The sequence below is a fragment of the Ranitomeya variabilis genome, chromosome 2 (assembly GCF_051348905.1).
Source record: "Ranitomeya variabilis isolate aRanVar5 chromosome 2, aRanVar5.hap1, whole genome shotgun sequence".
In the NCBI taxonomy this organism is placed as follows: domain Eukaryota; kingdom Metazoa; phylum Chordata; class Amphibia; order Anura; family Dendrobatidae; genus Ranitomeya; species Ranitomeya variabilis.
The window spans coordinates 825662968-825680492 of NC_135233.1; the positions used below are offsets into that span (position 1 = coordinate 825662968).

Consider the following 17525-nt stretch of genomic DNA (forward strand, 5'->3'; position numbering starts at 1 on the left):
ACTGTCTTCAACGATGCCGAAGTCCCCCTGCAGCACCCGGGTAACCAGGATAAACATCGGGTTACTAAGCGCAGGGCCGCGCTTAGTAACCCGATGTTTACCCTGGTTACCAAAAAAAACAAACAGTACATACTCACCATCTGATGTCCGTCAGGTCCCTTGCCGTCTGCTTCCCGCTCTGACAGTGCCGCCGTACACTGAGAGCAGAGCGCAGCGGTGACGTCACTGCTGTGCTGTGCTCACTGTACGGCCGGCAGACAGTCAGAGCAGGAAGCAGACGGCAAGGGACCTGACGGACATCAGATGGTGAGTATGTACTGTTTGTTTTTTTTGGTAACCAGGGTAAACATCGGGTTACTAAGCGCGGCCCTGCGCTTAGTAACCCGATGTTTACCCTGGTTACCAGTGAAGACATCGCTGGATCGGTGTCACACACCGATTCAGCGATGTCAGCGGGACCTCAACGACCAAAAAAAGGTCCAGGCCATTCCGACACGACCAGCGATCTCCCAGCAGGGGCCTGATCGCTGGTACGTGTCACACATAGCGAGATCGCTACTGAGGTCGCTGTTGCGTCACAAAACTTGTGACTCAGCAGCGATCTCGCTAGCGATCTCGCTATGTGAGACGGGGCCTTTTGATAAACTCTTGGTGGGGGGGGACAAGATTGTCAGTCTTGTGGCAGACTGTTGTTGGAATCAACTCAATATTTTACACATCAAATCAAAAGGCTGCGAACATTTTTCCAGGGAAAAAAAAATACACTTCAAGAAACTCTTCAAAAGAGTAGTGTTTACAGAAGCGGAACAAACACTCTCTCCATTTGTAACACTTTTGTAAAGCACTCCGCTAGTTATATGATTTACAGACCTCTCTACAGCAGCAAAATGATAGACTACTTAGAAAGTTGCTTATTGTGACATTTAAGAAGCAAATGAAAAATAACTTTTGAGTCTTCCCTGCATGACTGTGCATGCACAGCTGGCTGTCAGTCACTAGTAGGGGACTCGTGTGCAGACACCAGGGATATCAATGAAGAAAATACTCCTTACATTGAATCTTTTCCATCAAAGCGCAGATCGCACTGCATGGGTAGCGTAACAGGCGCCTTTTTCATGAACAGAAATGTTCTTTGGTCTGAAATTTGGGAGTGTAGGAAGTGAATCAAGATTAGTTCTAAAGCCATCGTGCTTCTTACGCGATCTGGTTGCTATGGGCAACTCCTCCATTTTCTTTCCATTCACCTTGCGTTTGTAATAATTCCTTTTTATTCATTTTTCTTTTTTCTTTTTCTCCAGAATGACTGGCCTGAAGGCTACCAGCTTGCCAGTGCGATGAATTTTCGCTGGCCACATTGTGTACCAAATAATCTAAAAACATTAATTCCTAATGCAAGTAGTGACGGGATTCAGATCATGCGAGATATGTTACAGTGGGACCCTAAAAAAAGACCAACGGCAAGCAAGGTATAAGCTGTGAAAAAGATTTTGAAAAATGATAGTTATTTAGTAGTTGCTACTAATTGATTTTTCTCATAATAGTTAAAGGGAACCTGACAGTTCCCCCCAAATCGCTGCCATATATGTACTGCTATCTTTATACCCTTTCTAACATTTTTTAAGTCTTTTTGATTACTGCATATGATGAGAAACCATTTTATAACTGTGGTGGTATTATGCTTGCTAGTGGTTGAGTAGTCATGGGGGTGTTTTTCTTATTTTGTTTCCCCGCCCCCCCCGCAGATAATTAGTGAAATGAATAATGTTATCACGCCCAAAGGCATGAATAACAACATGATTTGCCGGAGTGGCATCACTGCTGGCACTCTACAGATCTCTGTGAGCCATGGGTACACAGACAGGCTTCAGGTGCACTGCCAATGTCCAGGGAGGCCACAGTGAAGTACGACCCAACCGGCCGCGAGAGCTGGTGGTAACGGCTAATGCGTCACTGCTCCCTCCTTGAGCATGCTCAGTGCACCGTGAAGGCGGGGTGTGTACTGTGTATGGTCAGGGAGGTGGAGACTTGCTGAGAGTCAGTGCTGACTCCACCCACAGTACTGGGATAACCTAATTAGTGGGGAGACTGCTTCGGTGAAAATATTGCTCCCACAACTAATCAGTTAGCATAAAAAACCCTAAATGTTTTAACTGTCATTTGATTTATGAAATTCATAGCCGTTCTGATCTAGACAGAGCAACATTTCTTGTGTTGGTGGTTGTTTAATTTTTAATTTATTTTAAATATTATTATTATAAGCCTTCCTTGCATCATATTTAATATTCTCACTCATTTAATGTGAAATATTTATTTATTTTCAGGCAGCATGTTCTGCTTCCAGGTTCTCACTCACTTGCGTTGTCTGCTCAGAAGTTGCAGGCTGCAGCAGTCAACTGATCAAACACCGTACCGGCGTTCGGTGCTTCATGGTGTGGGCAATCATTTATATACACCTTCTCACCTGCTTGGTTTCCATCTATCTCCACCCTTCTAAAGATCTATGAAGCCAGAGCTGTCAATCTAAAAAAGGGGGTGTAGATTGAGGGAAACCAAGCAGATGGGGAGGTGTATACAAATGATTGTCCCCGCCATGATACATCAAGCGCCTGTACTGTGTCTAAACACTCATTCTGTGCTGACAGTCTCTTTTTTTTAATTTTCTCCCATGTAGCCACTGCAGATTGTCACCATGTGTAGATAAATAGTGTTTTTGGAGGTGATGGGTTAAATTTCATGGGATTTCTCACATATCAATGGCCCAAAGACTTGAACTGCTTGAAAGAAAGTAACAAAATCTGCCTTGCTGACTGACAGCCACTCTAAGGCCGGGGTCACACTTGCGAGTGATGCGAGAAACTCGCGCATCAATACCCGGCACTCATGCCGGAGCATGCGACTGTATTTCTATGTATCTGACCGCTCCGGTCCCGAGTGCCGGCGGCAGTGCCGGGTATTGATAAGTGAGACTCGCACGTGTTTCTCGCATCACACTCGCAAGTGTGACCCCGGCCGAACGTCGCTTCCCTGCTCCTCACCACCCATGTTTTGTTGACTTTACTGCACAGGTGATATTGCCTCTACAGTGTGCGACTGCCGCAGCCAATCACTGGGCTCAGACGCCATGCCGAGGTAGACTACATGAGAATGTATACAACAGCTTAATGTAGAGTGTCAGTGTAAAAATCGGTCTGGCGTGAGACAGAAGATTGGCTCTACTGGTTTCCTATGAATTCCACAATCTTTTTTTCAGGCTTTAAGGCACCCTTACTTTCTTGTTGGTCAAGCTCTTGGTACACCTCAAAGAATTCAAGAGTTAACAAAGCCAATGAAAGATTGTCAAGAAAAGCCGATTCCATTACACACCAAACCTGTTCCTCCTCCTCAACCACCACCCAAATATCAATCCCGACTTTCATCACGAACCCTCCAGCAAAACCAGGCAAATGCGCTCAGTTTGAAAGGTTGCCCATCTACAGTGGATTCTGTGGATGACTCCAGTGAAGACTCCATAAGCCACTCACGTCTGCCTGAACTCAGCCGAAGAGCTGCTCCTCTTGTGAGTATCCTCTTCTGCTCTTCTAATATCAGATCAGTGGCGATTTGGCACCCCCTCCAAAAATGAGCAATTAGCAGTTTTGTCATGGCTACAGTCAGAAGAGCACAGCTCTGTACACTTTGTAGTGGCTGTTCTCAGATACTGTAGCTCCTCTACCACTGACTTCGTTGGGGACTTGCATATAGTAGTACCCAAGAGCGGCCACTACAGTTTACAGTTACAGTGGCCTTCTGACACTGTACACCATGTATATCCAGCTGTTTTTGACCTGCAGGAGCTGATGGATGTGGGTGATGGCCCAAAAAATCTTATATTGATGACCTTTGGTAAGGCTAGGCCATGAATATTATGGTCCCACACAGCTCCTTTAAAGTGGTTTCCTGCTTTCAAAAAAGTAATTTCCCAACGATTGGATACTTAAAAAACAAACAAAAAACAAACGCAGTACTCGCCTTCACCACTGCTGCTGTGGCCGCTTTTTTTGGCTGCCACGGTGATGTCACAACTGCAGCACATATTAACACTGCAGCCAGTTACTGAGCTCCGCAGCTTATGCTGTTGGTGTCAGGAGTACCGCAGAGCGGAGTGATTGGTTGCAATGGTGTTAAATGCTGTATTCATGACGTCACCACTACAGCCAAAAAACAGAGACCACAGCAGCATCCGTGAACCAGTGCAGGACTAGGTAAGGGTGAGGACTATCTTTTAAGTGCTGTAATAATAATATATTTAATTTAAAAGAAGGTTCCCATGTAATTCTTCTGTCTGTGAAGTTGCATTCAGAGGAATTTCTAGCAGGATGGTGGACGAGAGCCACAGTTGTGCCATTATTTTGGCTGTCAAACGTATACAGTGGGGAAAATAAGTATTTGATACACTACCGATTTCAATTTTGCACTTCAACTGTGAGACAGAATCTAAAAATAAACAGAAAATCACATAAGGCTCATAACTTTTTTTTTTTTTTTTTTTTTTTTCAGTCAAAATGGCCATGTGGCGGCTTTTTGCTGGATTAGGCTACGTTCACATTAGCGTTCTGCGCCGCAGCGTCGGGCGCTGCAGCGTCGCCGCATGCGTCATGCGCCCCTATATTTAACATGGGGGCGCATGGACATGCGTTGCACTTGCGTTTTGTGACACATGCGTCACTGTGGTGCATGCGTCAGGGCGCAGAGGATGCAGCAAGTTGCAGTTTTTTCTGCGCCCAAAACCATGCAAAAGTGGACACATGCGTCACAAAACGCTGCGTTGTGCATGTGTTTACATTTGCGTTGTGAACGTAGCCTTAGTTGTACTTTTGAACAACACCATTGGTTTTAACATATCGTGTACTGGAAAACGAGAACATTCCAAGTGCAGTGAAATTGCAAAAAAAAAATGCAATGTAACAGTTTGGGTGTGTTGGTTTTTTTTTTTTTGCCATGTTCACTAAATGCTAAAACTGACCTGCCATTATGATTCTCCAGGTCATTAATTAGTTCATAGACACCAAACATGTCTAGGTTCTTTTTTTTATTAATGTGGTAAAAAAAAAAAAAAAAAAAAAAAAGGCCATTTTCCGAGACCTGTAGCGTCTTTTTCGTGATTTGGAGCTGGGCAAGAGCTTATTTTTTGCACACTAAGCAGACCTTTTTTTATTGATACCATTTTAGTGTAGATACAATAGTTTGATCGCTCGTTATTGCGACAACCAAAAAAAAAATCTTAATCCTGTTTAATTTTTTTTTTTCTCGTTACGTTGTTCAGCGATCGGATTCATTTTTTTTTTTTTTTTTTAAATATATTGATCTGGCGATTCTGAACGCGGCGATACCAAATGTGTATATTTGATGTTTTCATTTATTATGGTTTTATTTTGAATGGGGCAAAAGGGGGGTGATTTGAACTTTTTATATTTCTTAAAACTTTTTTTTTTTTTTTTTAACATGCTTCAATAGTCTCCATGGGAGACTAGAAGCTGCAGTTGTCTGATTGCCTCTTCTATACACAGGCTATGATGAGTTCGTATGTGTGTAGCAGAAATGCTCACTTGCTAGGAGTGCCGACCACTGGCGGTGCTCATAGCAATCCGGCAATGACAACCATAGAGGGCTGCTTCAGACCTCTTGTTGACATGCCGACCCATCGATGACCCGTGATCACGTGGCTTGGTCACCGATGAGCGTGATTTCAGACGCGCTTCCGGTAAGCGCGAGTTAAATGCCGCTGTCAGATTGACAGCGACATTTAACAGGTTAACAGCTACAGGTGGATCGCGATTCCACCTGCGGTTATTACAGGCAAATGACAGCTGTTCGAAATAGCTGACATGTGCAGGAAAAGATGTGGGCTCGGCGCCAGAGCCCACATCAAAGGGAGGGATTCCGATGCAGGCGTATTATTACGCCCAACGTCGGGAATGGGTTAATGGCACGCTTTACCTATATAAAAGACACCTGTCCACACACATCAATCAATCACTCACATTCCAACCTCTTCACCATGGTCAATACCAAAGAGCTGTCTATGGACACCATGGATAAAATTGTAGACCTGCAGAAGGCTGGGATGGGCTACACTATAATAGGTAAGCAGTGTTTTGACATGGCAACAATTGTTGGCACCATTATCAGGAAACAGAAAAAGCACAAGGTGACTGTCAATCTTCCTCGGTCTGGGGCTCCATGCAAGATCTCGCCTTGTGGGGTAAGGATGATTTTGAGAAAGGTGAGGTCAAGAATCTTTCCAGATCAAGACAGGAGGACCTGGTCAAGACCCGAATAGGGCTGGGACCACAGTCTCAAAACGTTACCGTTAGTACCACATTACACCATCATGAATTAAAATTCTGCAAGGCATGCAAAGTCCTTCTGCTCATGCCAGCACATGTTCAGGCCCATTTGAAGTTGGCTGATGACCATCTGGATGATCCAGAAGAGGGTTTGGAGAAGTTCATGCGGTCAGATGAGACCAAAATAGAAATTATTGGTATCCATGCCACTCACCATATTTGGAGGAAGGATGAGTACAACCCAAAGAACACTCCCAACCATAAAGCATGGTGAGGGAAACCTACTTTGGTGATGCTTTTCTGCAAAGGTGACAGGACAACTGTAGCATATTGAAGAGAGAATGGATAGGGTCATGTATTGCAAGATTTTGGCCAAAGGCCTCCTTCACTCAGTAAGAGCATTGAAGATGGGTCATGGCTGGGTTTTCCAGCATGACAATGGCCCAAAACACACAACCAGGGCAACTAAGGAGTGGCTCCATAAGAAACATTTCAAGGTCCTGAAGTGTCCTAAGCAGTCTGCAGACCTGAACCCAATAGAAAAATCTTTGGGAGCTGAACTCATTGTTGCCCAGCGACAGCCCCAAAACCTGAAAGATCTGCAGAAGATTTGTATGGAGGAGTGGGCCAAAATCCCTGCTGCAGTGTGTGCAAACTGGATCAAGAACTACAGGAAACATCTGACCTCTGGAATTGCAAACTAAGGATTCTGTGCCAATTTTTAAGTTCTATTTATTGTATCAAATACTTCCTGAAATAAAATGCAAATTAATTATGTAGAAATCATACAATGTGATTTTCTGCTTTTTATTTTTAGATTCTGTCTCACAGTTGAAGTGTACCTACGATAGAAATTACAGACCTCTCCATTCTTTGTAGTGGGAAAACTTGCAACATTTGGCAATGTATTAAATACTACTTTTCCCCACTGTATATTGAATATGTTTGTGGGTAACATTAGTGAATGTTTAGTTCTTTATTTGTAAGCTGGTGGACCTCTATTGGGTTTTTTGTTTTTTTCAGACTACTATATTGCATATATGTATTCTATGTTTTTATTTCCCTTACAATTTTATATACAATGTATATTTGCGCTAGAGCAGGAGTGGGCAATTCATTTTCCAGAGGGGCCACATGGGAGATAATGACTGTTGTTGGAGAGCCAAACTAATAATGCTAATAATAATTTCAGGCTATTGATTACAATTAATATAAATAATTATCACTTAATACTGAGCATAAATGTTTTGACATCCTCCTATATACCGTATTAGTCCACACACCGCCCCCATATCCTCTTCTATACAACGAGCCCCAACATAGCCCCCTGTATACAGTATGAGCTTCACATAGCCTCTCTCTATACATAAAAATATCCCATACACATGAAAAATAAACAAAACATACTTGCCTTGCTCTGCTCCTGTCTCCTATGCACAAAGTCTCAGCAGCAGCACAATGAAATGACGTCTAGATGGCATATGTAGCTTTCAGAATCTTCATTCTTCAAAAACCTCTGTCCTATATCGGCATTTGGTGACCCCTTTGCATGTATTTATATTCATAATTTCAGAAAGTCTCCTCTAACTTGGAGAATAGTACTTTGAACCTAAACACAAAAAGTAGACGACGATGGGGATACATAACGAAAACGGTCAAGAGTTCAGATGAGTGGGAAGACTTGCAAGATCTGAATATAGACTCTTCCAATACTAGAACGGAAGCAAAGAATGACAGACATAAACAAGTCGGTGATGGCCTTTGTAGGTAAACAGGTTTGTTTTTTGTTTTGTTTTTTTTTGCTTTCTCATTCTTTTATTAGACCAGTCTTCTTTTGGATTGTTAGTACAAGTTTATTTTGAACTATGTTTTTTTTCCTTCCTTTCCAATTCATTTTATTGTGATATGTATTTATTGTATAATGGTGTATGCTGCAGTCCTCCTCTATTACAAGATCTAATTTTTCAGCTTGCAGATATTCTGACAAATGACTGGATGATTGTGAAGTATTTTTGGTGAACGTCTACAAAGTTCAGCCTTCAGCTGTCATGAACTCGTTGTGCCTAACTAAACAATTTATAAAAATGAATATCAGAATATTAAAACTGAGGCGGAACCTAGTTAATAGAATCATCCATGTGTGATATAAATAAATAGTGAAATGCTTTTTGCTTAAATGATCTTACACTGCTAAGTACCGTATATACTCGAGTATAAGCCGAGATTTTCAGCCCAAATTTTTGGGCTGAAAGTGTCCCTCTCGGCTTATACTCGAGTCATGATCGGTGGTGGGGTCGGCGGGTGAGCACTGTCATATACTCACCTAGTCCCAGCGATCCTGTCGCTCCCCCTGCCCGTCCCACGGTCTCCGGGTGCCGCAGCCTCTTCCCCTGAGCGGTCACGTGGGACCGCTCATTAGAGAAATGAATAGGTGGCTCCACCCCCCCATAGGGGCGGAGCCGCGTATTCATTTCTCTAATCAGCGGTGCCCGGTGACCGCTGATAGAGGAAGAGGCTGCGGCACCGAAGACCAGCTGTCCGGGGGAAGGAGCGGGACGCCGGGAGCAGGTAAGTATCTCATATTCACCTCTCCTCGTTCCACACGCCGGGCGTCGCGCCATCTTCCCGGCGTCTCTCCGCTCTGACTGTTCAGGCAGAGGGCGCGATGACTCATATAGTGTGCGCGGCGCCCTCTGCCTGATCAGTCAGTGCGGAGAGACGCCGGGAAGATGGCGCCGAGGAGCTGCAAGCAAGACAGGTGAGCATGTTTTTTTTTTTTTTTTTTTTTTTTATTATTGCAGCAGCAGCAACAGCTATGGGGCAATAATGGACGGTGCAGAGCACTATATGGCACAGCTATGGGGCAACGGTGCAGAGCACTATATGGCACAGCTATGGGGCAACGGTGCAGAGCACTATATGGCACAGCTATGGGGCAACGGTGCAGAGCACTATATGGCACAGCTATGGGGCAACGGTGCAGAGCACTATATGGCACAGCTATGGGGCAACGGTGCAGAGCACTATATGGCACAGCTATGGGGCAACGGTGCAGAGCACTATATGGCACAGCTATGGGGCAACGGTGCAGAGCACTATATGGCACAGCTATGGGGCAACGGTGCAGAGCACTATATGGCACAGCTATGGGGCAACGGTGCAGAGCACTATATGGCACAGCTATGGGGCAACGGTGCAGAGCACTATATGGCACAGCTATGGGGCAACGGTGCAGAGCACTATATGGCACAGCTATGGGGCAACGGTGCAGAGCACTATATGGCACAGTTATGGGGCAACGGTGCAGAGCACTATATGGCACAGCTATGGGGCAATAATGGACGGTGCAGAGCACTATATGGCACAGCTATGGGGCAATAATGGACGGTGCAGAGCACTATATGGCACAGCTATGGGGCAATAATGGTGCAGAGCACTATATGGCACAGCTATGGGGCAACGGTGCAGAGCACTATATGGCACAGCTATGGGGCAATAATGGACGGTGCAGAGCACTATATGGCACAGCTATGGGGCAATAATGGTGCAGAGCACTATATGGCACAGCTATGGGGCAACGGTGCAGAGCACTATATGGCACAGTTATGGGGCAACGGTGCAGAGCACTATATGGCACAGCTATGGGGCAACGGTGCAGAGCATTATATATATGGCACAGCTATGGGGCAACGGTGCAGAGCATTATATATATGGCACAGCTATGGGGCAACGGTGCAGAGCATTGTATATATGGCACAGCTTTATGTGGAGCATCTATGGGGCCATAATGAACGGTGCAGAGCATTATATGTGGCACAGCTTTATGTGGAGCATCTATGGGGCCATAATGAATGGTATGGAGTATCTATTTTTAATTTTGAAATTCACTGGTACCTGCTGCATTTTCCACCCTAGGCTTATACTCGAGTCAATAAGTTTTCCCAGTTTTTTGTGGCAAAATTAGGCGGGTCGGCTTATACTCGGGTCGGCTTATACTCGAGTATATACGGTAATCTAAATACAGTTGTGCTCAAAAGTTTACATACCCTTGCAGAATTTTTGCTTTCTTGTTTTCTTTTCAGAGAATATGAATAACACCAAAACTTTTTCTACACTCATGGTTAGTGGTTGGGTGAAGCCATTTATGTCAAATTACTGTGTTTTCTCAAAACATCCAAATGACCCTGATCAAAAGTTTACATACCCATTTCTTAATACCGTGTATTGCCCCCTTTATCAATGACAGCTTGAAGTCTTTTATGGTAGCTGTGGATGGGGTTCTTTATTTTCTCAGATGGTAAAGCTGCCCACTCTTCTTGGCAAAAAGCCTCCATTTCCTGTAAATTCCTGGGCTGTCTTGCATGAACTGCGTGCATGAGATCTCCCCAGCGTGGCTCAATGATATTGGGGTCAGGAGACTGAGATGGCCACTCCAGAACCTTCACTTTGTTCTGCTGTAGCCAATGACAGGTCGACTTGGCCTTGTGTTTTGTTTTTTTTTTTTGTTTTTTTTTTTTGGATCGTTGTAAGGTTGGAACGTCCAAGTATGTCCCATGCGCAGCTGGCTGATGAGTGCAAATTTGCCTCCAGTATTTGCTGATAACGTGCTGCATTAATCTTTCCTTCAATTTTCCTTCAAAATTCCCCATGTTTCCTGTACATTTGTATCTCACACATCCCCAAAACATCAGCGATCCACCTCCATGCTTTACAGTAGAAGTGGTGTTCCTTTCCTCATAGGCCTTGTTGCTCCAAATGTAACGTTTATGGTTGTGGCCAAAGTTAAATTTTGGTCTCCTCACTCCAAATTACATTGTTCCAGAAGTTTTGAGGCTTGTCTCTATGCTGTTTTGCGTATTGTAGGCGAGATACTTTGTGGCATTTGCGCAGTAATGGCTTTCTTCTGGCGACTCAACCATGCAGCCCATTTTTCTTCAAATGCCTCCTTATTGTGCATCTTAAAACAGCCACACCACTATATTTCAGAGAGTCCTGTATTTCATCTGATGTTGTTTGTGGGTTTTTCTTTGCATCCCGAACAATTTTCTTGGCAGTTGTGAACCACATCTTTGTTGGTCTACCGGACTGTGGTTTTATTTTTACAGAGCCCCTGATTTTCCATTTGTTAATCACAGTTTGAACGCTGCTGACTGGCATTATCAATTCCTTGGATATCTTTTTGTATCCCTTTCCTGTTTTATACAGTTCAACTACCTTTTCCTGTAGATCCGTTGACCATTCTTTTGCTTTCCCCACAACTCACAATCCAGAAATGTCAGTGGCTGGATGAAAGATGCAAGAGTGTCTGGATCCCAGAAACAAACTCCGCTTTTATGCACGCACACACTGATTACAAGCAAACAGGTCACAGGTGAGGATGTTACCTTTAGTAGCCATTCAAACCCATTTGTGTCAACTTCTGTGCATATTCTCAGGCCAAAATCACCAGGGTATGTGAACGTTTGATCAGTAATTTGGATGTTTTGGGTTGTCATTATGATCAAAAAAGCCCAAGAAAGCAAAAATTATGCTGGGGTATGTAAACTTTTGAGCACAACTGTGTAAGCCTGGTCTCCGGCATATGTGTGTGGTGGACTGACGCATGAGTCAGCTGAGCACGGAGTCTCCTCCCTCTATCAAGCCTCTTAGATGCCGCTCTAAGGGTATGTTTCCACTGTCAGTATTGGCAGCGCTTTGGACGCAGCACATGTCCACTCTGTCCAAAGCGCTGCTGGCTTTTGTACGCGTGGTGATTCCGCATGTGTTCATTGAACCATGCGGAATCACTGCATCCTCTACATTGTATGGGTGACTTTATCTTGCGCAGACGGAGCTTTTCCGCAAGATAAATAGACATCCTGCAGTCTGGAAAGACGCCGCATGTCTGGTTATGCATTACCAAGCCGGAGGCGTCCGTGCACACATAGTGGAGATGGGATTTCATGAAATCCCATCCACTATGCTGTAACATCTATCCGCTGCGGGTTTGACGCTGCGGATGAACACAGCGTCAAACCTGCAGCCTTTACTGACTGTGGAAACATACCCTAACAATTGACTGCAGCATGTAAGGAGTGAAGCAGTAGGAATTAGTTCCTTGTAGCAGAATTCCAGCCTTCAATTGCTGGCATACTCATTTATGTGACTGCATCGGCAATGTCATTGTGCTTGTACAGTTAAGTCCATATATATTTGGACAGAGACAGAATTTCTCCTTCGCCACATTGGGGGACACAGGACCATGGGTGTTATGCTGCTGTCATTAGGAGGCTGACACTAAGTTGAGACAAAAAAGGTTAGCTCCTCCCCTGCAGTATACACCCTCGTGCTGGCTTCCAGAGACCCAGTTCAAGCTTAGTGTCCGTAGGAGGCACACTGGATTTAAACCTTGTTATTCCGGACGAAGGGGGCGATGGATTCTTTCATGTCCCGATCTCCCCCGAACCAACAACAGGCGAGCACGGGAGTTCCACCTCTCCGTATCCTCTCCTGCGACGTGGGAAGCCACTGCCTGAGCTGACCTTTATGGGCGACGGAACCCTTTCACGGGCACCGATCTCCCCCCGATTTACAGACGAGCACTGGTGTTTTATCTCCAGTATCCTCTTCTGCAGCCAGGCCTTTATTGACGGACATCTGCCCTGCCCACCAGGTTTCACCCTCGGCTGTGCAGAGGCACTATTCCACCGTGGCGTCCGTGCAGCCCCCACTGCATCACCACTGAAAAAGAGCGGATGATGGAAGGAGGCGGACGGTTCCTCTCCACCCCCCTTTCAGGGGGACGGTGGATGGAGGCTCCCTCAACCCTGCACCGTCCCATGTACCCCGGGCACTTTATTGGGGTAAGTGTAGTCAGCGCATGTTTCTGCCGCTGTATATCCTCTGGGGTCGGCTTTTTTCTAAGGGCGGTCACTCTTACTAAGGGCTCCTTAGGGCAGGATCCTTACCATAGCGCGCAGTTCTTTTCCCCGCGGTCCGAGGGTGCGCGCCGGCCGAGGCCGGAAATTTAGTCCCGGGCTTCGGCTTTCTCCTAGGCCGCACTCCGGTAAGCTCCGCCCACTCCACGCATCATTCCTACGGCCCCTCCCACGCTTCTGGCGCTTCTGGCTCCCTGCGAGATCACATCTCAGAGTCTCGGCAGCCATTCCTTCCTGCTGCACGCAGCGCCGGCCGGTTTTTCTCTCCCTACGAAGGATTCCTCTTCTCCACTCAGCTATTGCGGGGCACAGGACCGGGTAAGGAGACGGTACTAGCTGCTTCCCTGCAGCGCTACCCTCAGCTTCCTCATAGCAGGCTTTATTCATTTCATTAGGCTGCATCATGTCCCAGTCAAGGGGTAAAAAGATTACTAAGGGACATGCAACCTTTTTCTCTGCTTGTACCACGTGCCAGGCTCCTCTCCCCAGGCCTCAAAGCTCCCCGCTGTGCCCAGCCTGTGATGCCCAATGTGCCCAAGAGCCCTCCGCCGCCACTGACCCCAGTGTTCCTAGCCCCCCTGAGTGGGCCGCGTCTGTCTCAATCCGTGGCTTCGCTAGCTAAGGCGATTGAATCTCTTCATGACCCCTCTCGGGAGCGGGGTGTTCGTTTTCCTGGGTTAACAGACCCCTCTGCTTCAGGGGAATCTTCGGCCAGCAGGGGCCGCTCTCACCCACAGGAGGTTCGGACATCCGCAAAACGGATCCGCACTACCTCCTGATCATTCGTCGCGCCATTCAGCTTCCAATAGCGCCACTTCTCGCTCACCCTCTCCAGGGGCTAGAAGTGATCACGACTCTGAGTATGAGTCTGAGGCGTCCATGAACCCGGATTCTCCGGAGTTCCGCTAAATTGTTGACTCCCTTATTGAGGCTGTCAATCATGCGTTAAAGATTAATGATGACCCTAATTCAGGTCCGGAGCACGCAGTTTCCTTCACTAGAAACAAGCGATCTCATAAGGTGTTCGCCTCCCATCCGGATTTTCTAGAGATAGTTAAGAGGCACAGGGAGCGACCGGACAAACGCTTTACGGGCAAAAAGGCTCTGGAATCTAAATATCCTTTTTCCTCAGAGCTGGTTAAGGATTGGACGGAACCACCGCTGGTAGATCCTCCGGTTTCGCGTTTGGCTACCAAAACGCTGTTATCAGTACCTGACGGGGCATCAATTAAAAGTCCCACAGAGCGCCAGTTGGATTCCCTGGCGCGCTCAGTGTATGAAGCCTCATGTTCCTCCCTATTCCCTTCCTTCGCTGCGGCATGGGTCGCCAAAGCTATGGTTTCCTGGGCAGAGACTCTGGCACATTCCATTCAGGACCAGGCTCTTCCGTCTGATGCGGCGGACCTCACCAAACAAATTGCTATGGCGGCAGATTATGTGATGTACGCATCTTTAGACGCAGCAGACTGTGCGGCAACCGTGGCTTCAAACGCCGTCACCATCAGGAGAGCTATCTGGCTTAGAGAGTGGCGGGCGGATTCCTCCTCAAAAAAGTCTCTGATTTCTCTCCCCTTTCAGGGCGGACGCCTATTTGGAGAAAAATTGGACCAACTTATTTCCGACGCTACAGGGGGAAAAAGCAAGTTCCTCCCTCAACACAGGCCAAAAGCTGCCTTTCAGCGCCAACAGCATTTTTGTTTTCGCCCCTTTAGGGGTGGCCCTTTCTGGTCCAACTCCACTGCATCGTCTAGATCAGAACGATCTACTCGCACAGACAGAGACTCTCGGCCTTCTTACAGACCGAATCAGTCCTGGCGAGGAAAACCTAGACAACCCAGAATCAGAGGTTCTAGACCTGCCAGATTTCCTTCACAATGACTCGCGGAGAATTCCAGTCGACACCACCGAGGTAGGCGGACGTCTGCTTCTCTTTCGTCATGTCTGGCTTTCCGTCATCCCCGACGGATGGGTCAGAGACCTGGTGTCGTCTGGTTACAAAATAGAATTCTCCTCCTCCCCTCCAGCTCAGTTCTTTCCCTCACGTCTCCCGGCTTCAGGAGCTCGGTCTCGCGCTCTTCACTGCGCCATCGAATCCCTCCGCCAAAACTGGGTCATCGTTCCGGTTCCGGAACACGAGAGATTCAGAGGTTTCTACTCAAACCTCTTCGTTGTGCCAAAGAAGGACGGGTCTGTACGCCCCATCTTGGACTTGAAGCTCCTAAACAAGCACGTAAAAGTACGGCACTTCCGGATGGAGTCCCTTCGGTCGGTCATTTCCTCATTGGAGCGAGACGAGTTTCTAGCATCAATAGACATCAGAGATGCTTATCTTCACATTCCAATCTTTCCGCCACATCAAAGGTTCCTCCGTTTCGCCATCCAAGAGGACCATTTTCAATTCACGGCCTTACCCTTCGGTCTTGCCACAGCACCCAGGGTATTCACGAAGGTCATGGCGGCTGTCATGGCCATTCTCCACTCCCACGGAGTGGTCATGTTGCCATACCTAGACGACCTTCTGGTCAAAGGTCCATCTTTTCATGCCTGCGAGGCAAGTGTCCGCATTACGTTGGATTCCCTTTCGCGCCTAGGCTGGTTAATCAACCTGGACAAGTCCTCCCCTGTTCCAGCTCGAAGGATCTCTTTCCTAGACATGATCCTAGACACGTCCAGGGGCCTGGTGTTTCTTCCTCGGTCCAAGGCCCAAGCACTTCAACAGGGGGCCCGGATGCTTTCCTGCCCTTGCCTGCAGTCCATTCGGTTTGCCATGAGGATCCTGGGGAAAATGGTGGCCTCAATGGAAGCGATTCCCTTCGCCCAACTGCATCTCCGTCCCTTACAACAAGCTCTACTGGACAATTGGGACAGGAGTCACTTTACCCTCGACCGACCATGCCCTCTGTCCCCTCGGACCAGGCAAGCGCTCACGTGGTGGACTTTGGAGTCAACTCTCCACCAGGGGAGGTCTTCTTCCGATCCATTGGCTGGTGGTGACCACCGACGCCAGTCTCCTCGGTTGGGGAGCGGTGTTTCTCCGCCACACTGCCCAGGGGCGTTGGTCGATTCGGGAGTCGAAACTTCCCATAAACATTCTGGAGATCCGTGCTATCAGGTTTGCCCTGAGAAGTTTTCACCCTCTGCTGGCGGGTCACCCAGTCTGAATACAGTCGGACAACGTCACAGCTGTGGCGTACATAAACCATCAAGGGGGCACCCGCAGCAGGGCAGCGATGCAGGAGGTCACACACATTCTCCGTTGGGCCGAGGACAACCACTCCACCATTTCCGCGGTGCACATTCCGGGTGTCGAGAACTGGGCGGCGGACTTTCTCAGCCGTCAGGGTCTCGCCTCGGGAGAGTGGGAGCTTCATCCAGATGTTTTTCATCAAATCTGCCTTCGCTGGGGGACTCCGGACGTGGATCTGATGGCGTCCAGGCTCAACGCCAAAGTCCCCAACTTCATAGCGCGTTCTCGGGATCCCCGGGCCGTCGGGGTGGATGCACTGATATTCCCATGGCACCGGTTCCGATTCCCGTACGTGTTCCCTCCTCTTCCTCTGTTGCCGAAGGTGATCCGGAAAATCAAGATGGAGGGGATTCCGGTGATCCTTATCGCCCCGGATTGGCCGCGTCGCGCATGGTATGCGGAACTGGTGCACCTCGTTTCCGACGTTCCCTGGCGGTTACCAGACCGCCCAGATCTACTGCGCCAAGGACCGATCTACCATCAGAGCTCAGGGGCCCTACGTTTGACGGTGTGGCTGTTGAAACCTGGATCCTAACTCAAGCTGGTTTCTCCCAGCAGGTCATTTCCACCATGATCAGAGCTCACAAGACATCTTCCGCTCACATCTACCACCGCACCTGGAAAGCCTTCTTCTCATGGTGCAGACTCCGCGGCCGTCCCCCTCTCGTTTTCTCCATTCCCGTCATTCTGTAATTCCTCCAGTCCGGCTTGGATTCCGGCCTGGCCCCTCAAGGGCCAGATTTCAGCGCTGTCGGTGTTGTTCCAGCGTAAGATTGCTACTAACTCGCAAGTCAGGACCTTCATTCAAGGAGTCTCCCACGTGGTTCCCCCCTACAGAATGCCACTAGAAACCTGGGATCTCAACTTGGTCCTGAGCGTCCTTCAGGAACCTCCGTTTGAACCTCTGCAAGACGTCCCACTATCTATTCTCTCATGGAAGGTGGCCTTCCTTGTGGCGGTAACGTCTATCAGGCGCGTCTCGGAGTTGGCTGCACTTTCCTGCCGGGCGCCCTTCCTTTCCTTCCACCAGGACAA

General features: G+C 47.5%; 1 protein-coding gene across 7 annotated transcripts in view; it reads left to right on the top strand.

The window, feature by feature from the left end:
- CILK1 (ciliogenesis associated kinase 1) overlaps positions 1-17525 on the top strand; it is a 72623-nt gene that overhangs the window by 24965 nt on the left and 30133 nt on the right. For all 7 annotated transcript variants that reach the window (XR_013221833.1, XM_077290034.1, XM_077290033.1 and 4 more), the window contains exons 8-10: positions 1299-1466; positions 3251-3556; positions 7900-8093. Coding sequence is in view for 6 of the 7 variants with exons in the window: in XM_077290034.1 (XP_077146149.1) it covers positions 1299-1466; positions 3251-3556; positions 7900-8093 (668 nt within the window). In the remaining variant the exon portion in view is untranslated. The remainder of the gene's footprint in view (positions 1-1298; positions 1467-3250; positions 3557-7899; positions 8094-17525) is intronic.